The sequence below is a fragment of the Fukomys damarensis genome, unplaced genomic scaffold (genome assembly GCF_012274545.1).
Source record: "Fukomys damarensis isolate Sample0158 unplaced genomic scaffold, DMR_v1.0_HiC HiC_scaffold_28, whole genome shotgun sequence".
In the NCBI taxonomy this organism is placed as follows: domain Eukaryota; kingdom Metazoa; phylum Chordata; class Mammalia; order Rodentia; family Bathyergidae; genus Fukomys; species Fukomys damarensis.
The window spans coordinates 42,312,135-42,334,295 of record NW_022900940.1 but is presented as its reverse complement, the minus strand read 5'-3'; the positions used below and the strand labels follow the sequence as shown (position 1 = coordinate 42,334,295).

The window sequence follows — 22,161 nt, the reverse complement described above, 5'->3', positions numbered from 1 at the left end:
AAACCGACCTCCTCTGGGGTTAGCATGCTGAGAGTATGGCAAACAGTATCACTTGGGGAAACTCTATAGCTCCTTCTGCATTGAGAGATTTGAGGAAGAGAGATCTGACTAGCCGCTGCTGACCGAGTATGTGACTTGTCGGTGGCATCCACTCAGAAGGAAACAAGTGATGACAATTATAAAACCGGCTCCACTCACATTTACTGTAAGTACCCTAGGATGCAACAAACCATTTGGGGGCTGGCAGTTGCCGGAAAACACAGATTTTTATTAACAACTCTGAGAGTTCCGCACCTCCTCTATAATAATGTTGATGTAGTGTTTTTCTCATTTCCAAAATAACTTGAAAGTAAACTTGAAATTACTTTAAGTGAAAATTATTCATATCAGCTTTGAGAAGGATGATGAAAAGTAATTTTCTAATGCAGTACAATGTCATTTCAAGAGACTGGAAAAGACAGTTATTTAAAATTAACAGTGACTCATAATTCCCTATAAAATCATTAATCAATAATGTTTATTTTATGCCATTACTTACCATATGTTATGAATGGGGAAATATATCGGTCAACAAAGGGAACATACTAAATTTTCACTAATAAACTGAAGGCTAGGAAATACATTTTTTTCCCTTTTTTTTGCCTTAGAAGTTAGAGAATTGGGGAAACAACATTTTCTTTCCATTGATTTGTGACTTACTGTCAAATAAATCACCTGGCTACCACATTTCCAATGTTAACATCCTCCCTCACCAGACTCAGTCAGCCCATTTCAGTCCTAAACAGCTACTCCTCATCGGTCATGGTGGCGCAAGCCTGGAATCCCAGCACTCGGGAGGCTGAGGCAGAAGGACCATTGTGAGTTCGAGACCAGTCTGGGCTACACAGTGAGTTCCAGGTCAGTCTCAACTACATAGGGAGACCCTGTCTCAAAAAACAAACAAACAAACAAACAAAACCCCCAAAACATCTACTCCTCGGCTCAGAAGCCTTTACTGCCCCTACTTCCTTGCAAATCAACAGCCAAGCTGCTAAGCCCAGCGTCTGACCTACCTCTGGCTCCCCGTGTCTCTTTGGCTTGTCTCCCACAGGGCGCCCACACTGGACTCCAAGGTTTCCTCCCAGGGATTCCCATGGCTGGCCTTTCTCCACGTCACAGGCATTTTCTACCTGGCCCACCTCACCGTCCAGACTCTGCCCTGCCCTGCCCTACCACTGCCCTAGCCAGGCCTGCCTTCAGTACTCCCTCCCTCTCTCTCTTCCCCTAGGCTAAATTCTGGCTGGAAGGCTACCTGCCAATCTGGGGAAAGCCCAGAGCCATTTGGAACTACTTCTCTCCACCTCAGGCTAACTTCCACTCACACCTCAGCCTTCTTTGCTGGTCTCATCTCTAGCAGAAATTCTCTTCCATCCCCAGGCCTGGACTAGCTGCACTTCCCACTTTCCGTTGCCAAGGGGATGTCTCATCTTTCCAGCCACAGACCTCACTGGTCACCTCCCTGGATAAGCGCCCTGGGATGGCAGGACTGTAGGGAGGGGCTGCTCCTTTCTCCCTACAGTATACGCAGCATTGGGCAGATAGTAAACATTTCATAAAGAAGAACCAAACGGGGCCAGGGATTTAGCTCAGTGGTTCCACCCCTAATTCCACCGCCTGCCTCACAAATGCAAGGTTCCAAGTTCGATCCCTGGTACAAAAAAGAAAGAGAGCACACGAGAGAGAGACAGAGAGAGAGAGAGAGAGAGAGAGAGAGAGAGAGAGAGGGAGAGGGAGAGAGAGAGAGAGAGAACCAATGGTTCAATCCACGGTCAATGGATGTTGGACCTCTCATTACAGCATGAAACCCATGAAAAGGAAGGCCTGTGCCCTTGATTTTTCTACCTGTGGACACAGATGGGGGTGCTGAAAAAACAGCCCAAGATAGAAACCTAGAGCTAAGCCTTCCAGTTCATCCTCCCACCAGGGTCAGGCGCTCCCACTCAGATGTCTTGAACTCTTAGATGCCACCCCTCTGAAGCACCCTGCTTTTGTTTTGAATTTGATCTCCCAGGTGAGTCCCTCCCTCCCTTTATCCTACTATTTAGGGGATTTCTAGGGTTTCAGGACTGGAAGAGAACTTCAATATCCCCGGGTCCATTCTCCGCTGCTCAACCTCTACTTCTGTAGGTTAGGGTCCCAGGGAACACAGGGAAATGCTGCTGCTGACAGAGTTGGAAACAGGATCCGGGTCTCCTGGTCTCTGGCTCCAGGGACTTTTGTGTAGATATTAAAAGCCCCTGTGCTCTGAGGGGACACGAAAGTCTGAGGCTTTTAAAAGACAGAAGTGGCTCATTAATAAGATGAAGGTGTGTTTGTTTCTCAGCATTCTCCTCACCACTGTGAAACAACTGTCTTCCCTATACGCAAGTACCTGACCCCTCCCCACAAAGGTCCAAGGGCCCACATTTACCTTCTGTGGATTTGGTCATCTGGAAACAAGCCGGAAAAGAATAAAAGGCCCAGCAACCCCGGGCTGAGTCTGGCAGACAGAAGGCAGATGCGGATGTCTGGAGAGCTCCCAGCTACCAATCCCCTGGGCCCCGGTTGCAGCTCAGTCCCCTCTGACCAGACGCCCTCAACCCAGTCAGAGCGGTGAGCAGCCAAAGTGACTGTGGAGCTCGGTGACCACGCAAACACAGAACTCAAACCCCACTGAAGCAAAGCTGGGCGGTGACCTCAGGCCCCTCGGAAACTGAGAAGTAGGCAATGCCCACATTCAAAGGCAGAAGCGGCCCTGCTTGGAGAAGGGCCCCACCCAGGGAAGTTGGGCTTCTCCTGTGCATTTCAGGAATGGTTCGTACAAGCTGGCAAGGAGGAGGTGGCCTCACCAGCCACTGAGTCCGCTAAGAGGTGAGGAAATTCCTCATTCAAAAGAGGAAACAGACCAGCATCTTCCTGAGAACAGTGTTTTCAGCAACTGCTTCATTTAGGACTCTGCCCTCTAAACAGAGGCTGGGCTCCTGAGCACTTGGATTCCGGTGGGAGTTCCTGCTGGCCTTGGGTTACCCTGCCCACATTACCGGTGGGCTTCTGATCACCTGCTGTGGTGTGGGGGAGGGAAGGATCTGGACAATCCCAGGATGTGGGTACAGTGGGAGGAGAAGTGTGGCCCAGACAACCTTCCAGAGGCCAGATAGCATATTTTTTTTTTTTTTTGTAGCGGGGATCAAACTCGGGACCTTGTGCTTGCAAGGCTGGCGGCAGAACCACTGAGCTAAATCCCGGGCCCCCAAATAGCATTTTAACCTAAAAAAAATCTCAGACCAAACAATAGTCACACACATGCAAAAACGTAAGTCCCTCCCTCTATGGGGATCTTGGTTTCCATATCTCTAGAAGGAAAAGGAGGCTGGGCATGTTGTTGTATGATGATGGTAATCCCAGCACTCGGAAGGCTGAGAAGGACTGCTGTGGGTTCAAGGCCACCTTAGGCAACACTGTGACTTCAAGGCCAGCCTGAACTACATGGCCTGACCCTGTCTCAAAAAAAAAAAAAAAAAACCCAAAAAACAGGCACACACAGGACAGAGGGGAAATCCTGATAAAACAGCTCCAAGATCCCTCCTAGCACTGACCCATGTGATTCAATGTACACCTTGTACAAGCTCCAGGACAGCAGAGAGCACATCTGCTCCAAGCCTGTGTCCCCAGCTCTCAGCCCTGCTCTGGCAGTTGGTGTGGAAGACAGCTGCTGTCTGCCGAGTGAATGACGTCACTTCGTGGCCAAGGCACTCTCATGCTGGCCTTCCGAACGCCAGCAGATGCTGTTAGGAGAGACTACAGATGACGACGTGCCTAGCACTGTGGTGGGCTGATCTGACAAATCCATCCAGACGGCTCATGGACAATTTAGGGATCAGTCGAGGTGAAGCATGGAGAAATGGAAGTCACAGAAGATCCTACCCTAACTGGAGCTGACTGCAGAGCCCCATTCCTAAGCGCGATCATGTCTTCTCTCTAGGCGAACCAAAACACCAGTGGGGGAAGAATGGAATCCTCATAACTATGTGATGATTAATCTTGTAGTTTCTAGTAAACGTGAGTTGAAACAAGCTTTCCTTCTCTTGGCTACATTCTGGAAAAGACTTTTTCTTAGCCTTGCACAGCACCTAAACTAAAGGACAGCAAGTCACACAGAGGCAGCTTGTCACACTTGAATGTGCATGCCAATCACAGGTGTGCGGGGAGCTGCTAAATCAGATTCCCAGTGCAGCAGGCCTGGCACGAGGCTGGAGCCCTGCACCTTCTACATGCTCTCACGCTGCCAATGTCAGACGGCGACCCTGAAGGAGCAGGCCTTTCAAGTTGGACAGCATAACGGAGGCACGTGGGAAGCCTTCCATATCATAAGCCCCACCTGCAGAGATTCTGATTTAATTGGCATGCGTGCAGCCTGGGCATCGGGATTTTTTTAAAAGCTTCCCAGGTGATTCTAGTACGCAGAAAAGTTTAGCGTTGAAACAAGTAGGTCTCTATTCCTCCATCCCTGGAACAGAAATAAAGTGCTTCCCTCTACAACAAAAACGATGCTTTTATTTGTTCGTTTGTTCGATGCTGGTGATCAAACCCCGGGCCTTGCTCATGCCAGGCATGTGCTCTGCCACTGAGCTACATTCCCCACCCAAAAGCAATGTTTGGAAAACCAGTTATCTGACAGATCTCCTCTCTTGCTCACTGGCATAGCATGCACGGGTTCTTGGGCTTGACCTTGAGCATTACTCACTTAACAATGCCCAAGTTCCACTTAGAAAAGCTCTAAGCACTGTTCAACTTTAATCGATCGCTTGAAATCTATTCATTGGTTCAGATCTACAATGGTGTCTATTGGTCTATTCAATGCAACACCACTCAATGTATTAATTATTTAGTTCTTTCTCCTGCTGACAGCAGGCTTCACCTGTTGATGCTGGTGTTGTGTGGAATCAGTACTGGAAGAAAAGCCCTTTCCACCTGAGACCCCCAGGGGCTCCCTGATAAGCAAACAAAGTGGCAGAGAGCCAGCCTCTGTGCTTTGCCCTGCAAGGTCCCCAGGGAGCAAATGGGGAGACACAGCAGTAAATCCCATGAAAAACCAGACACACTGTATATTGTAAATGCAAAAATAGTCAAATTGAAATTACTATATGCATGACTGTGGACTGTATGCTCTCTGTTCCGTCAGAAAAAAACAAGAATGTAACTACATATATATGACAGCTTTTCATATTTTTCTGTGCATATATCACAAACATTTTGCAAATAAAGTCTGTTTTTATAAATCGACAGAAAATTACAATCAAGTAAGTCTTTGTAAATAAATAATACCTATTACAAACGAGCTTTTCCCCATTTGGAAGTAGCGTCTCCCACAGATATTATCTCCTGCTAAGAACAGTGCCCCATCTGACCGGAGCTCACGGACATTTTTGCTTACCAGTGTAGTTCGCAGAATAGTTGTTTGGATCTAGAAATTTCTTAACCAGCTCACAATTAGACAGGATATGATTTGTGGTGATAACATTGAGATAGTTCTGAAGACCTTTCTGCCTCTCAGCTATGAATTCACGATCCATGTTTCCAATCAATTTTTTGGGAGGGAGAGGTAGACTTAAGCCTGCAATCTTATAGATATGAAGAGAGAGAGTGAGAGAGAGAAGAGAGAGAGGAGAGAGAGAGAGAGATAGTATACTCATGTCATCCACAGATAAGATACAATACCAGGATCATCATAGTTCATTAAATTTAAGACAACAGATCTTAAGACACATATAAATTTTGGTGACATTATAAAAATGTGAAAGAACTATGCACTAAGCTGCTATATGAAGAATAGTTACTTTATTTTTGTTGTTGTTTGAGAGAGGGTCTTGCTACGTATCCAGGCTGGCCTCAAATGTACAGGGATCCTCTTAACTCAGCCTCCAGAGTGCTACAATTTACAGGTATGTGCCACCATGCTCAGCACATAGGGACTTTAAAACATCCAATTTTAAACAATTTTCTCAGAGTTCACACAGGAACATAACATCAAGAGCAATTTTTTAAAAACTGTGACTGGCAGTCCTGTGATCCTCTGCCTCCCAGAACCCCTGACACAAGGTGACATAGCCGTTCTCCATTCCCGGGACAGCCACATTCATTCTTTTTTTTTTTTGGTAGCGGGGATCAAACTCAGGTCCTTGCGCTTGCAAGGCAGGTGGCGGAACCACTGAGCTAAATCCCCGGCCCTTTTTTTTTTCAATTCTTTCAGCTGATCTTTTGGTACCAGAGAATGATCCAGCTGTTGCATCATCATTTTTTATTTTTAGGCATTATCTGTGAATTATCTGTAAATCTCCTAACCACATTTTCCCAGCGGCATTATAATTTTAGTCGGTGCATTATCATGTTTATATTAGGGAAATGATATTCCTAGTAGTTATATTCAAAATAATTGCTGAAACTTTTGGAGGTAAACTAAGACCTCCAAGGGGATTATGTGGTTCCCTTAGAACTCTGGCTTCCAATCTGTGCTTAACCTGAGTTCTTACCCCCTGGGTTTTCAGCGTACAGTGTTTTGCCGTGGTTTTCTCCTCTGTGGTTCTATTTGTCTCTGACAGGTGTGCACGTGTACCATCAATTTATTATTCTTCAGAGCCATTTGGGGAGGAAGGAAAAGTGAATGCAGGTGTTCAACCCACTATCACTTTCCAAATCACTTAAAACCTTATGACTATTTTTCAGTCTATCTTTTAAACTTAAAGTATCAGACTGGCATTTTATTTTACCAAGCAAAATGACTTTCACAGAATAGAGCAGTCCTCGCGGCATGCGCACGGACTGGATGAGGACATCGTGAATTCAGAGAAGGACGTAATCTAAACCACGCGTGGGCAAACCTCGTGTACACTGCTCCACTCCGCGCTTTTTGAACAACAATGATGCAGCCCAGCGGAGACCTGGAAGTTGATCCTGCACAAGAGGAAGAGGCTGACTGACAGCTCTAAATTGCCTGTTTCTCTAACACACTTGCGAAAATGTGTCAGAATATAATTATAATGAATTTTCTATCCTGGCATAATTTATTGTTAGATAAGACTTAAATTTCAGGTTACTTTCTTCGTTCATACAATCAGGCTTTATCTAATTGTAGCTCTTTTATTAGCTAAATAAAAGGGTATGGAAAAGTATATTACTTAGCTATGACACATACAAACCAATGTGTGTATTTTATTTTTACTCAGGGGCATAAAATAGTAAATCAAGGGTAATATATAACCTAAAACACAACCCTTTAAAAACTATTTTATGAAACTGCACAATATAGTCTTGTGTGTGTGTGTGTGTGTGTGCGTGCATACATGCCCAGAGATGTGCCTTCGCAGGCACAAAAAGTATCTAAAGGACTCACACCACTGCTTCTGGACTGCTACCTCTGGGAACAAGTTGGAGTAATTTTTATTTTTTTAACTAGGAAACATTTACAATGCTCATTTACTACTTTTTCAATTAAAAATGAAAAAAATCCCTCTGCTTATCAAACTGATGTTATATATATATAGGGGGGTTACTGGGGATCGAACACAGAACCTTGCGCTTGCAAAGCAGGCAGCAGAACCGTTGAGCTAAATCCCCAGCTCATCAAATTGATTATATATACAAGGGTAGGAAAAAAATTACTGTCAACCCGTAATCAAGACACTGGCCTGTGCTCCTCCACAGGCCACCACCTGAATCCCCACGCCACCCAGAATGCAGTCACGGCTAATGTCATTGGATTCAAACCCTGATATCTCGACCGTTTTCCATTCAACATGGGGACACCAGAATGAATTTAATAATATATCTGTCTTGAAATGTGAAGCCTCCAAATCAATCTACTTTTCCAAGCTTCATTTCACTCTAGGAAAACGTACTGATCAAATATCCCCTCGCTTCTTCCAAATCATCAAAGAATTCTTTTTACTTACAGCTTTTTTATAACATAGTGTCCCTGCCACATCAGAGAGGCTAGAAGTAAAGACCTCACAATAAATACTGCTTAAGTATAAAACTATATAATGTATGTTGTTTTAAATTTTGTTTTCTTCTGAAAAAGGGCCTCTATGCAGTTCAGGCTGGCCTTGAACTCATTAAGTAGCCCAGGTTGGCCTCAAACTCGAAGCGATCCTCCTGCCTTGGTTTCCTGAGGGCTGGTATACAGGCATGCACTACCACGCCTGGTTTATGTGTGTTGTTTTCAAATCTTCTTTTTAAAAAAGATTAGCAAATAAGAAACACTTATTTTCTTCTTTTTTTGTGTGTGTGTGTTTTTTTGTTTTTTAAGACAGGGTCTCACTATGTAGTTGAGACTGACCTGGAACTCACTATGTAGCCCAGGCTGGTCTCGAACTCACAGCGATCCGATCCTCCTGCCTCAGCCTCCCGAGTGCTGGGATTACAGGTGTGCACCCCCATGCCTGGTAAAACATTTATTTTCTATCAGCTTTTTCCTATGATTTCAAAAATGCTTACCAACCACAGAATACAAAATTTGGAATGCCAATGACTAATCAGAAGGAGGGGCAATATACTACTAGTACACACTGTCACTAAGCCACCCTACTGTGTCCCTAGATACCCTACCTGAAAACTAAGCCAGAGCACCTGTCACCTCACTTTCACCAGCATTCCCCTTTAACAAGCCCTGTCCTTTGGATTCCTTTCCTGAGTTGCTTTGAGAAGGAAAAGAGAACAAGACAGCCAGTAGAGAAGTGCCCCGAATTCCATTTCCTATCAACTGCAGTCGGACAGTGCAGAGGATGATCCCCAGGGGGGCTCCGGGGCCCTAACGGGACCTGTGCTAGCCTAGCAGAAGGCCCTAAATTACCCGACGAGCTGTACCACAGTTTCACAGACACTAGCTTTCACCTGCAGGAGAAACCTTCAAACATAAACTTCATCTCTCCTTACTCGCTTCCATCCTTGGATCTCAATGCCTCACGCTTCACCTTCAATTACACTTCAGGCCATGTTCTAGTGAGCTCCAAGCTCTTCACAGACCTTTAATGTGTCCTGATTTCCTGGCCAAAGCCAACAACAGTGGTAAAACTGGAATCACAGAAATTCGTGTCATGTGAGGCCACCCATCATTTCGGATGGAGAGAGTAAAGCCCAGAAGTCAGTACGGGGCAGGGCTTGCTTCCTTCCCAAAAGCGGCAGAGTTTGGGTTTCTTTGCTCTCTGACCAGCTCCCAGTATTTCAACCAACTGCTCCTTTCTTTTTCTTTGTTATAGACTCTCTGCTTAGATAGCTGCTGTCTTGATGTTGTATTTATTTAAAATAAGGTAGTGATTTATCATAAAATATTACTATAAAATTTTTGGAAAATATAGGCTTTTTCTATTTTTCTGCTCAGATAGCTTACATGAACACACTTGTGCAAAATTTGGAAAGTAGAGAAGGTATAAAGAACCAGAAAAAAAAATCATAACACATAATCCCACCACTGGGGATCAGTATTATTAGCATTCTAGCATATTTCTTTCCAATTCTAAATGTTTCAATAATTCTGTTGCACAGCACATAAAACTTTACATTTTGCTTTCTTATTTTGACTTAGGTGTGTTCCCACTGGACTCAAACACCACTCCACAGGTGTATTATATTTATCATCTTCAGCACGAACTTTTTTTTTTTGTTTTTTTTTTTTTGTACCAGGGATTGAACTCTGGTCCTTGTGTTTGCAAGGCAGGTGCCAGAACCACTGAGCTAAATTCCGAGCCCAGGAACTATTTTTTTTAATTGAGTTTACTGGTACATTTTAGGTATACAGTACAGTTACATTCATCATTGGGATCTTGTACTTTTACATGACAGGCCTTGGTTCTCATTTTTTCCCCTTGTCCCTGCCCTCCTTTCACCCGCTCCTTCCCTCCCCATTTACTAACACTTTATTTCCATTTTTTCATTTTCTCATATTTTTTCTTTTCCCTCATTACCTTTCCCCTACCCTTCCCACTTTCCCTACACCTTTAGCAGGAACTATTTATCTGTCAAAAGAGTAACTGGACACTGAAAAACATGTCACGGTTCATTCTGTGGTTTTGGAGTCTGTTTCATCTGTTTTTTTGGAAGTTATTTTGAAATTATCTTGTTGCCAAAAAGCAGTATGTACTTTCTTCTGTTTATTTGGATCCAGAAAAATCTCCCACTGAAGTGATATCTGGCTGTCTGCCCCATGCAAGCCAATGTCAATACATGTGACTATTTGTATTTGAAATAATATACAAACTGAAAGGGCTTGATTTAATTTTTAAATTTTTATTTATTTATTTATTTGGGTACTGGGGATCAAACTCGGGTCTTTGCACTTGCAAAGCAGGGGTCAGAACCACTGAGCTAAATCCCTGGCCCAAGGGCTTGTTTCAAAAGGAAAAATTATACTGAAGCAGAAATGAAATGCTATTCTATCAAAAAGAGTCATAAGTGAATAGCCATGAAGATTTAGGCTCACGTTCCCAAACTAAGAGCCAATGGGAGATAAAAACCCTCCTCACCACCATTCTCAGACACTAGCTCTAGGCATCTCAGGTTCCCATGGGTCTTACCATAAGACCCATGTGCAAACGACATTGTACAAAGACCATGCCCACGCTTTAAGGCCCTGCAAAGGTTTCTTTGTATATGAAAGTGGAAACACACAGTAGGCCCACAGTTAACTCTCCAAATGCTCACACCACTGTGGGCCACTGCCACTTGGGTGGATCATTCCCACAGGAACAAACTACACATCAGTGCCCTATCTTCAAAGTCATCACAGGCCCAGCTTCTGTCCAAGTCCCCTGAATGTGCAATTAAAACCCATAAAGGAAACAAATTAAACCCACTCGTGAGATCTGATCTCTGCCAGTATTCTACTCAGAGGTTTAAACTGGACATACTAAAATTAAAATGAAAAAAGACAATGTGTCAAATGCATGACAATGTGGCAATTACATAAAAGTCTGTAGATACTCAGGCCGATCATTTCAGGAGGAAAATAAGGCACTCGTGCTTTCAGCAGTATTGTAGATAAAGTCTGGGCTTTACAAAAGCTATTTTCTGAAGTCTGATCAATAAAAGCAAAGGAAGCACCACGCTTCCTCCCAGCCAGCAGTCCTCTTAACCTTCGTGGGCTGCACCAGGGGTCATTTAGTGACCACTTGGTGGTGGCTAGTAGGGAGCAGGCCTTTCCTCCAGGCTGAGCTAGTCGCATGCCAAGCATCTGGCTCAGGCTGTCCGATATTTGGTATGCCCAGGCCCAGTGGTCTTCACTAATCCACGTTACTTGAACAATCTGCCCAGGGAGACATCATTGCTAAAGCAGTGCTTCCTGTGATGCAGCACCCCCAAAACCAGACTCTGACTATTACCAGCACTGGCTGTTTCCAGATAGACTGAGGTTCATCTTTCTTTCCATTAGAGCCACTAAGTTACAGCAGTTAAATCACGGGAATTTTAAAATAAGCACTTAAGAGAAAAATCAGTCCTAATTTGTGAAACACAGATGATACAGCAGTGCCTATGATTGTTATAAAAACAGTCTTGCACTAAGGTGTGAGGTGACTGTTAATTATAAATCACGTCTATTCACAAACATATAGTTTTGTTTTTTGGGGTTTTTTTGGGGCGGGGTTACCAGAAATCTAACTCAGAACCTTGTGCTTGCAAGGCAGGCAGTAGAACCACTGAGCTAAATCCCTGGCCCTTTTTGTTTTGTTTTTTTGAGAGAGGGTCTCATTATATAGTTGAGGCAGGTCTTGAGCTTGCAGAGATCCTGTCTCTGCCTCCCAAGGGCAAACGTTTATTTCTGGAGCCATACATCATCTGTTTAAATCATGAATTAATCTCCTTTACCAAGGGAATTTGTTAAATTCTTATCCCTGACATTGCCATTTGCTATAATTCAGACCTTGAATGTCCCCCAAAGGCCCATGTGTTAGAGCTTCCATCCCCAGAGTGGTAGAACCTTGAGTGGCCTAGTAGGGAGTCTTTGGGCTTCCTAGTAGGTCTTTAGGTCATTTCGGCCATCCCTGAGGAAGGCATGTGGGACATGTCCCTCCTGACCACTCTTCCTTTTGTTTCCTGGCTATACCGTTCCACCATGCATCCTCACCATGATGTACTAGCCCACCACAGGTCAGAGCAATAGGACCAACTGATCCTGGACTAAAAACCCTAAAACTGTGAGCCAAAATACACCTTTCCTCATTGACTCTCATTCAAGGTCCAAGGTATTTACTCATAGTGATGGAAAGCTAACAAATAATGTTTCCAAACAATTTCAAAGACACTAAGCAATCAATATGCATTGGTAGAGTTTGCAAATGTTTACCTGCAAGCTGTTGTTCAGTAAATCAAAGTCACTGTATCTTCTAACAATCTGTAAGAGACAAGACAGTGGTGTTTTGATTCAGGAAGGACATCCCTTTCCATTTCCTTTAACATGTTCTACCACGCTAGAGCTGTGGCACATGTGCTAAGTGGGGTATGGCCTTCCTGGTACTTACCCTGCTTCGTCTCTCAGATCCAGAAAACAGGTCTAGCCATGCCCCAGAGTTGGCTGGGCCATGCGAAATTGGTTAATGCCAGACAAACTCAAAAGACACCAACAGTTAAGTGAAAACATTTATTTTCAGGGCAAATAGTCTTTCAAATAACTTTCTTATTAACCAGGTTCATAGATGAATTAATGATTTACCAAAAATCAAAAACCAAAAGTTTAACTGAGCAGAGAAACCAAGCAAAAGAAGTGGACAGTTTTGAGGCTATTTCATCCCTGCTGGGGCCAAAACTTCTGCCAGGCGAGGCCCTGGAGCCTGCACTACATCCACAGGTAAGGCTGCCCTAACTCACCCTAATTTCTCAGGCTCCCCTCTGGTAAACAGTCCATTCTCCACCACCTACATTCTTCTTTGTGTTGTTGATGCCACTGATTAGACCACAACCATAGTCCAGTAGCTCTGGATAAAGACATTATTCCACTTTTGAAGAGTTTAACATCAGCATTTCCCTGATTGATTGACTGCATTGGGGATTAAACCCAGGGCCTTCACGCTGAACTATATGTCCAGTCCTTTAAACATTTTTTAAATTTTGAGACAAAGTATCATTAAGTTGCCCAGACTGGGCTCAAACTTGTGATCCTTCTGCCTTGGCCTCCCAGAGTGCTGGGATTACAAGCGTTTACCAACAAGCCCAGCCTGACTTTAGCTTTTATTAGTATTTCTCAAATGTTAGTGTGTCAAACTATTACCAGGAGTTTACACAGAGCCTTAACCACAGAGAATCAAACTGAGTAGGTCTGGGGACAGCTCCAAGAGTACATTTTTGTTGAGTACCCTGAAGTCTCTAATGCAATGGAATTTGAAAACTGCAGCAAGGCTTGATTCTTTCAGTAGGACACTGCTCTTAGCCGTGCTTGTCAAATAAACATCAGAAGGTTAAATAAAAGACCTGCCCCGCAATGAAGAACAAAAGAATAAAAGATGGTAAGGTGGCTAACCACAGAGAATAGGCAAGTTCCAACTCTATTCTGCTAATGACCTAAGGGTGACCTCAGACAAGTTACGTCTAAAATGTAAAATAAGGATACTGGAACTACACAGGGTTGGTTTAGAGTGAAATAATGTACTTGTACAGTGCTGAATCAATCATAAATGCTCAATAATGTAAAATGTAATAATTATTCAAACAAAAAGCAGTTTAAAATTCTAGGCAATGAGAAGACCAAGTATGGGCCATTGTGGTCAGAACTGCTTAACGTGGGGACAAAGCTTGAGCTGGGCTGTGAAGTGTAAGGTAGGATTTTTGGAAGGAGGTGGGATGGTAAATATAAGTACTGAAACAGGAGACTTCTGAGAAGATGGTGGAGTGATGAACAGCAGAGAAACAGCCTCTCTGGAATTTGGTGTCCAGACACTGGAACATAGCAACATGAGGAAGAGAAGGTCCTTGGGACCCAGCAAGGATCGAAGCAAGAAATGAAGCCCATGGGGAGAGCAGAGAGAGACCTCAATTCAGAGGAAGGAGTAGACAAGCAGTGCATTCTCCCTGAGCCCTGACTTCCTGCATAGGAGGAGCTCAAATCTGCAGACACATGGTGACTGCTGGTGACCCCAGAGGCCACAGTGCTGTGGACATGGCAGATTGCAGCTGCTGGTGAGTTATTTGGATTTAGATGTTCCCCAGGAAAGGGCGATTGGCTAGTAGCCATCTTAGAGAAGGGAAAACTGAGCTTGGAACTCAGAGAGGGTTGACTTCAGTGGCAGGGTGCAACAGAACGGAGTTAAAATTGGCAGGAGGTCAAGGAGCTGAATTCAAGTGGGCAAGAGGCACATGGAGTGTTGCAGACTTAACAAATCAGGTTCCAGACTCACAGCCAGAAACTGGCCTCAAACTCAGTGAAACTAAAGGTGCAAGCTTGCTGGGATTATCCACCACCCTGATGTGAATCTATGGCTGGCTTGTTGGGATTAATCAACATGGATCTGGGCTCTGTCCGCCTACCTGATCTATCAGTGACAACACAGACACACCCTGAAATGGACTTTTTCTTTCTTTTCTTATTCTTTTTTTTTTTCCTTGTTTGTTCTTTTTTTTTTTCTATTAAATTTATTGGTATATTTTAGGTATACAGTATGGTTCCATTCATCATTAGGATTTTTACCTTTACATGATGTATGTTGGTTCTTATTTTTGCCCCCATTCCCTTCCTTTTATCCCTTCCATCCTTCCCTATTTACAAAGACTTTGTTTCCATGCTTTTCTATTTCTCATATTTTTTCTTTTCCTTCTTTCCTTTTCCCTACCCCCTCCCAATTCCCCTGCTCCTTTAGACATTTTCTTCCTCTTTCACAGTATCAGTTCTACATTTTGATCCTTATTTACACTTTCAGTCTCACACCAGAGAAACTATTCAGTATTTAAACATGTGTGTCCTATTTATTTCACTTAAGAGTATGGCCTCAATGCACATCCATGTAGCTATAAATGTCTCTAGTTTCTCATTCTTTATGGCTGAGTAGTACTCCATTTTACTAAAAAAAATCTGCATGTTCTTTATCCAGTCTCCAGTTGCTGGGCAATTGGGCTGTTTCCAATCCAAGTTTTACCTAATACAAACTGTGATGCTATAAACATGGATGCATATATAACACTGTGGTATGATTCTTTTAATTCTTTTGGAAAGAAAGCAGAGGAATAGCTGGGTCAAATGGGACTTCTAATCCTAGTTGTTTGAGGTATCTCCATATTGATTTCCACAGTGGTTGCACCAGTCTGCACTCCCACCAACAATGAAGAAGGATTCCTTTCTCCCCACAACCCTACTAGCATTTGTTATTTGTTGATTTCATGCAGCCATTCTTTCTGGGATGAGGTGGAATCCCTGTGTTGTTTTCATCTGCATCTCTTGAATGACCAGTGATGTTGAACATTTGTTCATATGTTTATTTGCTGCTTTTACTTCTTTGCAAAATGTCTGTTCATTTCAGAAGCCCATTTTTGAATCATGTCTTTATATGTGGAGGGGTCTGGGTTTTTTTAGTTCTTTATATATTCTAGATAGTAGACCTTTGTCTGAAGAACAGCTGGTAAAATTTTTTTCCCATATTGTTGATTGTCTTTTTCCTCTGTTGGTGGTTTTTCTTGCACTGCAGAAGCTTTTTAATAAGATGAGATCCCAGTTATTGATTCTTTGTGCTAGTTCCCATGCTACTGAGGATTTGCTCATAAAGTCTTTTCCTGTGCCAATGTCTTCAAGGGTTCTACCTAACTTATCTTCCAGCAAGTTTAATGTTTCTGTTTTAATATTTCAATCTTTGATTTTAATTTAGTGAATGGTGAGAGATAGGGGTTTGGTTTTAATCTTTGACAAGTTGAAACCCACTTTTTCTAACACCATTTATTAAAGAGGCTATCTTTCTTCAAGTGAGGATGGTTGGCTTCTTTGTCAAAGATGAGGTAGCTGAGTATGTCTGGAGTTGTTTCTACATCTTCTAATCTATTTCACTGAACCTTGGGTAGTAAATGATCCTTGCCAGTACCATGCTGTTTTTATCACAGTGATTTTATAGTATGATTTCAAGTTGGGAATTGTGATACCCCTTGCCATGTCTCTGCGGCCTAGAATTGCTTTTGCTATTCTATGTCTCTTCTGGTTCCAAATGAGTTTTTGGATTGTTTTCTGTAATTTTGTGAAATATACTGTTGGGATTTCAATTGGGATTGCATTGAATCTGTATAGCAGTTTTAGAAGTATGATGGGGCCTTGTCCTTAACCACAGGCCCCAGGGGACTGGACAATGCCAGCAAAAATACCATCCTCAAAAGTTCATTGGGAAAGACATAGACACCATCTCTCTCACACTGGGGTTCAACTTCAAGATTCTAGAGTTGGAACCCTTGAGCTCAATGCAGGCAGGATGGGCAGGGTAGGAGAAGGGCATGCTGACCCTGCCTCCTGCCCTGCCCAAGTTCAAGCTGAACATCTGGGATGTGGATGGCCAGAAGTCACTGTGCTCCTACTGATAAAATTACTTTGAGAGCACTGATGGCCTCATCTGGGTGATGGACAGTGTGGACCGGCAGCACTTGTAGGACTGCATGAAGGAGCTACAGGGCCTGGTGGGGGAGGAGGTACATAGTGGGGTGGGGCCTGGAGGTAGGGCTGCTTTCCATGCTTTGGCCCCAAACTTGGCTCATCAGTCACACCTCCCAGAGGGCCTGAGACTTAAGGAACACCAAAGATAGGATCTTATTTCTTACCCAGTGAAGTGGTACATGCCTGTAATCTTAAGCATGAGGCTGGAGGGGCACTGTGAGTTCAAGGCCAGCCTGAGCTACATAGTGAAAGTCGAGGTCTGTAGAGTCTGGGCTGGGGTGGGAGGTCTCCATGATGAGGTCAGGCAGAGTTTCCTCTTTCCTCTTCCTGCCAGCTGGGTTTGTTCCTCCTGGTGATGGGGCAGGTACAGCTGGAGACCTGCCCATTCTTGGAGATACCAGTTTCAAATTCACCAACACACGCAGCAACCATCAGGACATTGAAGTCATCTGGAGAGGTGCCTTAAGGCTGGGCACTGCAGAAAGCTCACTTTTTGGACAACAGAAATGCATTTCCCCTTTAAGGCTGTTCTTGTTTTTATATGTGTACTCCTTTACTTTATGAATTCCAGTTTTGTTGGTGGTAGTCAGTTCTGTTCTTGATTTTATTTCTTCCTTCTCTCTTTCCTGCCTGACTTCACCAATTTCCCAAAGTTCGTATAATTTTCTTTTGTCTTCCAGCCTTGTTTCTAATCTCTTCCTCTTCTATTTCTCTATTTTCCTCCCATCCCCTTTTAACTTTTTTTTCCCTGAGGGAAAATCACTGTATTGAGAGCATATTTACTCTAAATAATTTTCTTTGTTTTGTTATATAGCCGCAAATATATAGTTCATATGGTTAAAGGTGACAAATTAACAGTTCCCACAGTTTGTCATTTTTCTAGGCTGTGTTTGACACTATCATTATCACTGACTGTGCTACTTTAGCCAAGGTGACATAACTGTTCTTATCAGTTCTTCCTGACAGTCCAAGACTGAGATTAACCTGAGGGTCATAAACAGTACTATAGGCCAGTGCCAAAGAACCAGGGGCTAGGCCAAATAGACAGCAACTTCTCATCTCTAATAAATTGAATTGAAGAGGTAGGACCTTGCAACAGACTCAAAACCCAAAAGCCAGCTAAATGTGGAAGACATCTCTGAGAAATAGTCATTTCCTAAGGGTTCCCAATACTAGTAATGAAGCTACTTACCATAAGCAATTAACAAGCATCAACCATCTTTTAAAAAAAAAGAATGAGAAGACAAGGAAGCAAGATGCAATCCCAGACTTTGAGCTCAACAAAGACAAACCCAGCGGGCAGTGATGTGGTACAATCGGAAAGCCCACACCTGGACTCTGAAGTGTTAACAGTGGAAATAACAAAGCAGATGAATGAGGCTCTAGAAAAAAAATCAAATCAGAAATAATTTCTCAGAGATGGTGACCAGAATGAAGAACATGGTCAGTGACTCTAGAACAGATACAGATTTTTTAAAAAAATACAGAGAGTAGCTTAGGAAAACAATGGAAACCATGAATTCCCAACATAAGAAAGGGAATTCTTGAAATAGATTCCAACAGATCTCCATGCAGGAGATTAAAAATTCCACCAAAAGAATATTCAGCAGAATGAGCCAATGTGAGGACAGATTATCAGGTATAGAAGACAAAATTGTGGTTAGTGATCATGAAAAGAAAGATTTCTTAAAAATGGCAAGGGAACATGAAAAAATCAATACAACAGCTGCTAGATGATGTAAAGAGGAACAACAAGATTGGAGTCAATGAAAAAGCAGGAGATAGTACAAATGACATGAAAAACCTGTTCAGAGAAGTAATAGCAGAAAATATTCTAAGCATGGAAAAAGAATTTAATATACAGATAAATGAGGCACACAGAACTCCAATTAGCCATGATTAAAACAAAAAATTACACCAAGGCATATAATAGTAACAACATTCAAGAAACTCAACACAAGAACAGAATATTAAAAGCTGTTAGAGAAAAGGCACAAATGACCTGTAAAGGAAAGCCCATCAGAATCACAACAGACTTCTCAACACAAACCCTCAAATAAAGGAGAGCTTGGTGGCTTTCAAAACTGATGGATAAATATGATACTTCCATGACGAACAACACTTGAGGAAATTCATGACCACCAAACCAGCACTCCAAAATGTTCTGAAGGACATTCTAGAAAGAGATAATAAGGACTACAACTGCATGAACCCCAACAGTATGGATCCACCAGGCAAGGCAAATAAACAGAGGGGGAAAACAAGGGAACCAACAATAGGAAAATAACATGACAAGGATAAGTCAATATATATGTTATAACTATCAATGTAAATTGTTTAAATTCACCAATCAAAAGAAATAGATGGACAGAATGTATTAAGAAGAAGGATCCAACAATATACTGCATACAAGAAACACATTTAATTCAAAAAGAAACTCATATACTAAAGGTCAAAGGATGGAAAACAATAATCCACGTGAGAGGAACCTGGAATAAAGCAGGAGTAACTATTCTATTTACAGACAAAGTATATATCAAGCCAAGACTGATTAAGAAAGACAAAGAAGGTCACTATATCCTTGTTAAGGGGAAAATCCATGAGGAAGACATAACAATCATAAATATTCTAAAAATCATTGAAGTATACTTTAAAGAGTGAATTTTATCTCACCCTTTCGTGTCTCCATAAAGTTGATATTTAAACTATTTTTTAAAAATAATTACCAAAGCAGTAAAGAATGGTCCCAATACAGAACTCAGCTACTCTCTATAAGTCAACTGGGATGAGAAGGACCTCTAGATTTGTCCAGAAGTCTTTTCTCTTTGAGGCCATTACAAAGGAAAGCAGAGCCTGGGACCCCAAGAAGACCTTCCTAGTTGCACTATAAGTTGTCCACAAGTGGTTTTAGGGGGTCCATGAAATGCAGTGCCCCAGACTGTACAATATCAAGGACACCATCTTACCTTACTATCTGGTACACTGAATTCTAACCTCAGCCTGAACTATGGCTACAGGTATCTTGTCCTGAGTTGAGCTAGAGACAAACTCCTACACACTTCCTGGTAACACTACACATAATTTAACCAAACTAGGAATGGAAAACACTTTTTATAAAACTTGCCTTTCCCAATGATGAATGTCATCATATTGTATACCTAAAATGTACCAATACACTTAATGAATAAAAAAAAACTTGCCTTAAAGCTAAAAGAAATATGATTTAAATTACATGAATGTTTCTAGATGTCCTGAATCAGGGTTTGGACACAAGTTTAAGATTTTTTTTCAAACTGACAATACATACTTACCTGCCAGCTGTTTTCTACAGAAATTCCTCTTTGTACTCGAATAATATATTCCTAAAAAGGGGGGAGGAGAAAGAGCCTCAGTTATAAAATCAGAATTAAAAATGAGTAAAGATATCAGACAAAAAAGACTTCAGAAAAAAAGGTATTAGTTGTGCATCTTTAATCAGAAAATTAAAAATTCTCTGAAATCTGAAACTTGAGCATCTGCAAGATCCCCAGCCACCCACTCCCCCAAGTTTAAGATTTTGGAGCATTTCAGATTTTCATATTAGGGATACCTAAGTGGTAGAGTATATGAAAATACTCCCAAATCTGACAAATTGATCTTTTGGTCCTAAGCATTTTGTGTAAGGGACACTCAAAACTATACCTGGGGATTTAGCTCAGTGGTTCCACCGCCTGCCTCTCAAATGCAAGGACCTGAGTTCAATTCCCAGTACGAATAAAACAAAAAACAAAAGAAAAACTATACCAGAGACAGACAGGGATATGAAGACAAAAGGATGATCTACCAGGAAGACATAGCAATCCTAAATGCGTAGCATTAAACAACAGAATCATGAAACATGTAAGGTGAAAACTGATAGACTGAATGAAAAAGATTAATCCATGATTATAGTTGAAAACTTCAACTCCTCTCTTAGCAATTGAAAGAGTAATAAAAAACCAGCTAAGATATAAAAGAATTCAGCAATAGTATCTAACAATAGCATTTATGGAACACTCCATCCAATAACAGAAGAATACAAATTCTTTTTAAGTGACCAGGTGTCTCAGACCAATATAAACCATATCCTGAGCCATAAAACAAACATCAACAAATTTAAAATAGAAATAAATAATAAAGGTAACAGAAAAATCTCCAAAAAGGTTAAAACTAAACAACATACTTCTAAATAATCCACAGACAAAGAGGAAATTTCAAGATTAAAAAAACATTGAACAACAACAAAAAAAAATACGGGGCTTGGGTTCAGAACATGATATCCCGAAGTACAGTGTCTTGGCCTGCTGAATACCTTGAACTCAGGGAAAGGCGATCAGAAACAAGATCTTTCTGACATTCTCCTGCCCTTCCTTGTCTTGCCGTAGAAACTTGAATTCCTCTTTCCCAAGGTGGGTTGGTTTCCCAAGGGAAACTAAAATTTCTCTCCCCCAAAGCTTGCCATTAGACCTAGAAATATTTTATATTTTCTCTGGCTTTCTGTGTGGCCATAAATAAATTCTTTCATCTGCCTTGTCTGATAGTGGACCTCTTTTCAGAGAGGGTCCTACCATGTAGATAAGAAAGAAATGTTAAACAAAAGGACCAAGAAGTATGGTAAAAGACCAGCTTTTCTGGGCTTCCCTGTGATCTTTTACCATAAGAACATACCCTTTGTCCAGTCACATTTCAGAACGGCTGTTCATTCTTCATCAAACCCAAGCATAAAGACAGACAGTTTGCCCCGAGTCTCTGGGGCATGTAAAACACTGATCAAATGCATCTGTGATGCTATTTTCCTGTTAATCTATGTTGGTCAGTTTTTGTATCGAATCTATTCTGGAACCCTAGGAGAGATGAGGAAACGGTTCCTGCCCTACAACAACATATCAAAATTTATGAGACGTAGTTATGCTGAGAGGGAAACGGAAACACTAAATGCTTATACAAGAAAAATATCAAATCAATAATCTACCTCCTTCAAGAACTCAGAAAAGAAAGGCATAATAAACTTTAAGCAAATAGAAGGAAGAAAATAAATACAGGTAAGAGAAGAAAATAAGAGAAAAATCAATAAAATGAAAAACTAATTCTTTGACAAAAAGTAAAAAAGAACTGACAAACCTACAGCAAAGTTGACAAAAAACAAAAAGACACAAATTACTAGTATCAGAAGTGAAACGGGGAAACTGGAGATATCAAAAGCAGAGGGAGCTGGGGGCATGGAAGTGCACACCTGTAAACCCAGCTGTCGGACAGACTTTAGTGGGCGACTCTTAAATTCTGCAGCAAAGGCTGATAAAAGCCATTATCAAGCATTTTCTCCTCATCTGATACATCCATGTCAAGGATGGTACAATATACTCCATTATGAATGAATCAACTACATGCGTGGTACCATGCCCAGCTGGCTTCACATGGGGTTAAAATATTTTTTCAAAATTTTTGGATAGTATGAAAAAATCTCTTGATAATATGCTCATTTAATTATTTCTCGATATAAAGACAAAATGCTAAAAACATCT

General features: G+C 41.9%; 1 protein-coding gene across 9 annotated transcripts in view; it reads right to left on the bottom strand.

Annotated features, from left to right (window-relative positions):
• Positions 1-19,983, bottom strand: part of Pxk (PX domain containing serine/threonine kinase like) — a 50,072-nt gene extending 30,089 nt beyond the window's left edge. For 8 of the 9 annotated variants that reach the window (XM_010643131.2, XM_019210508.2, XM_019210509.2 and 5 more), the window contains exons 1-3: positions 19,933-19,983; positions 12,353-12,400; positions 5,453-5,639 (exon numbers count right to left, since the gene is read on the bottom strand). In XM_010643131.2, coding sequence (XP_010641433.1) covers positions 5,453-5,591 — 139 coding nt within the window. In that variant the 5' untranslated portion in view covers positions 5,592-5,639; positions 12,353-12,400; positions 19,933-19,983. The remainder of the gene's footprint in view (positions 1-5,452; positions 5,640-12,352; positions 12,401-19,932) is intronic. The other variant, XM_010643138.3, reaches the window with a different exon arrangement.
• Between the last annotated feature and the right edge of the window lie 2,178 nt (positions 19,984-22,161).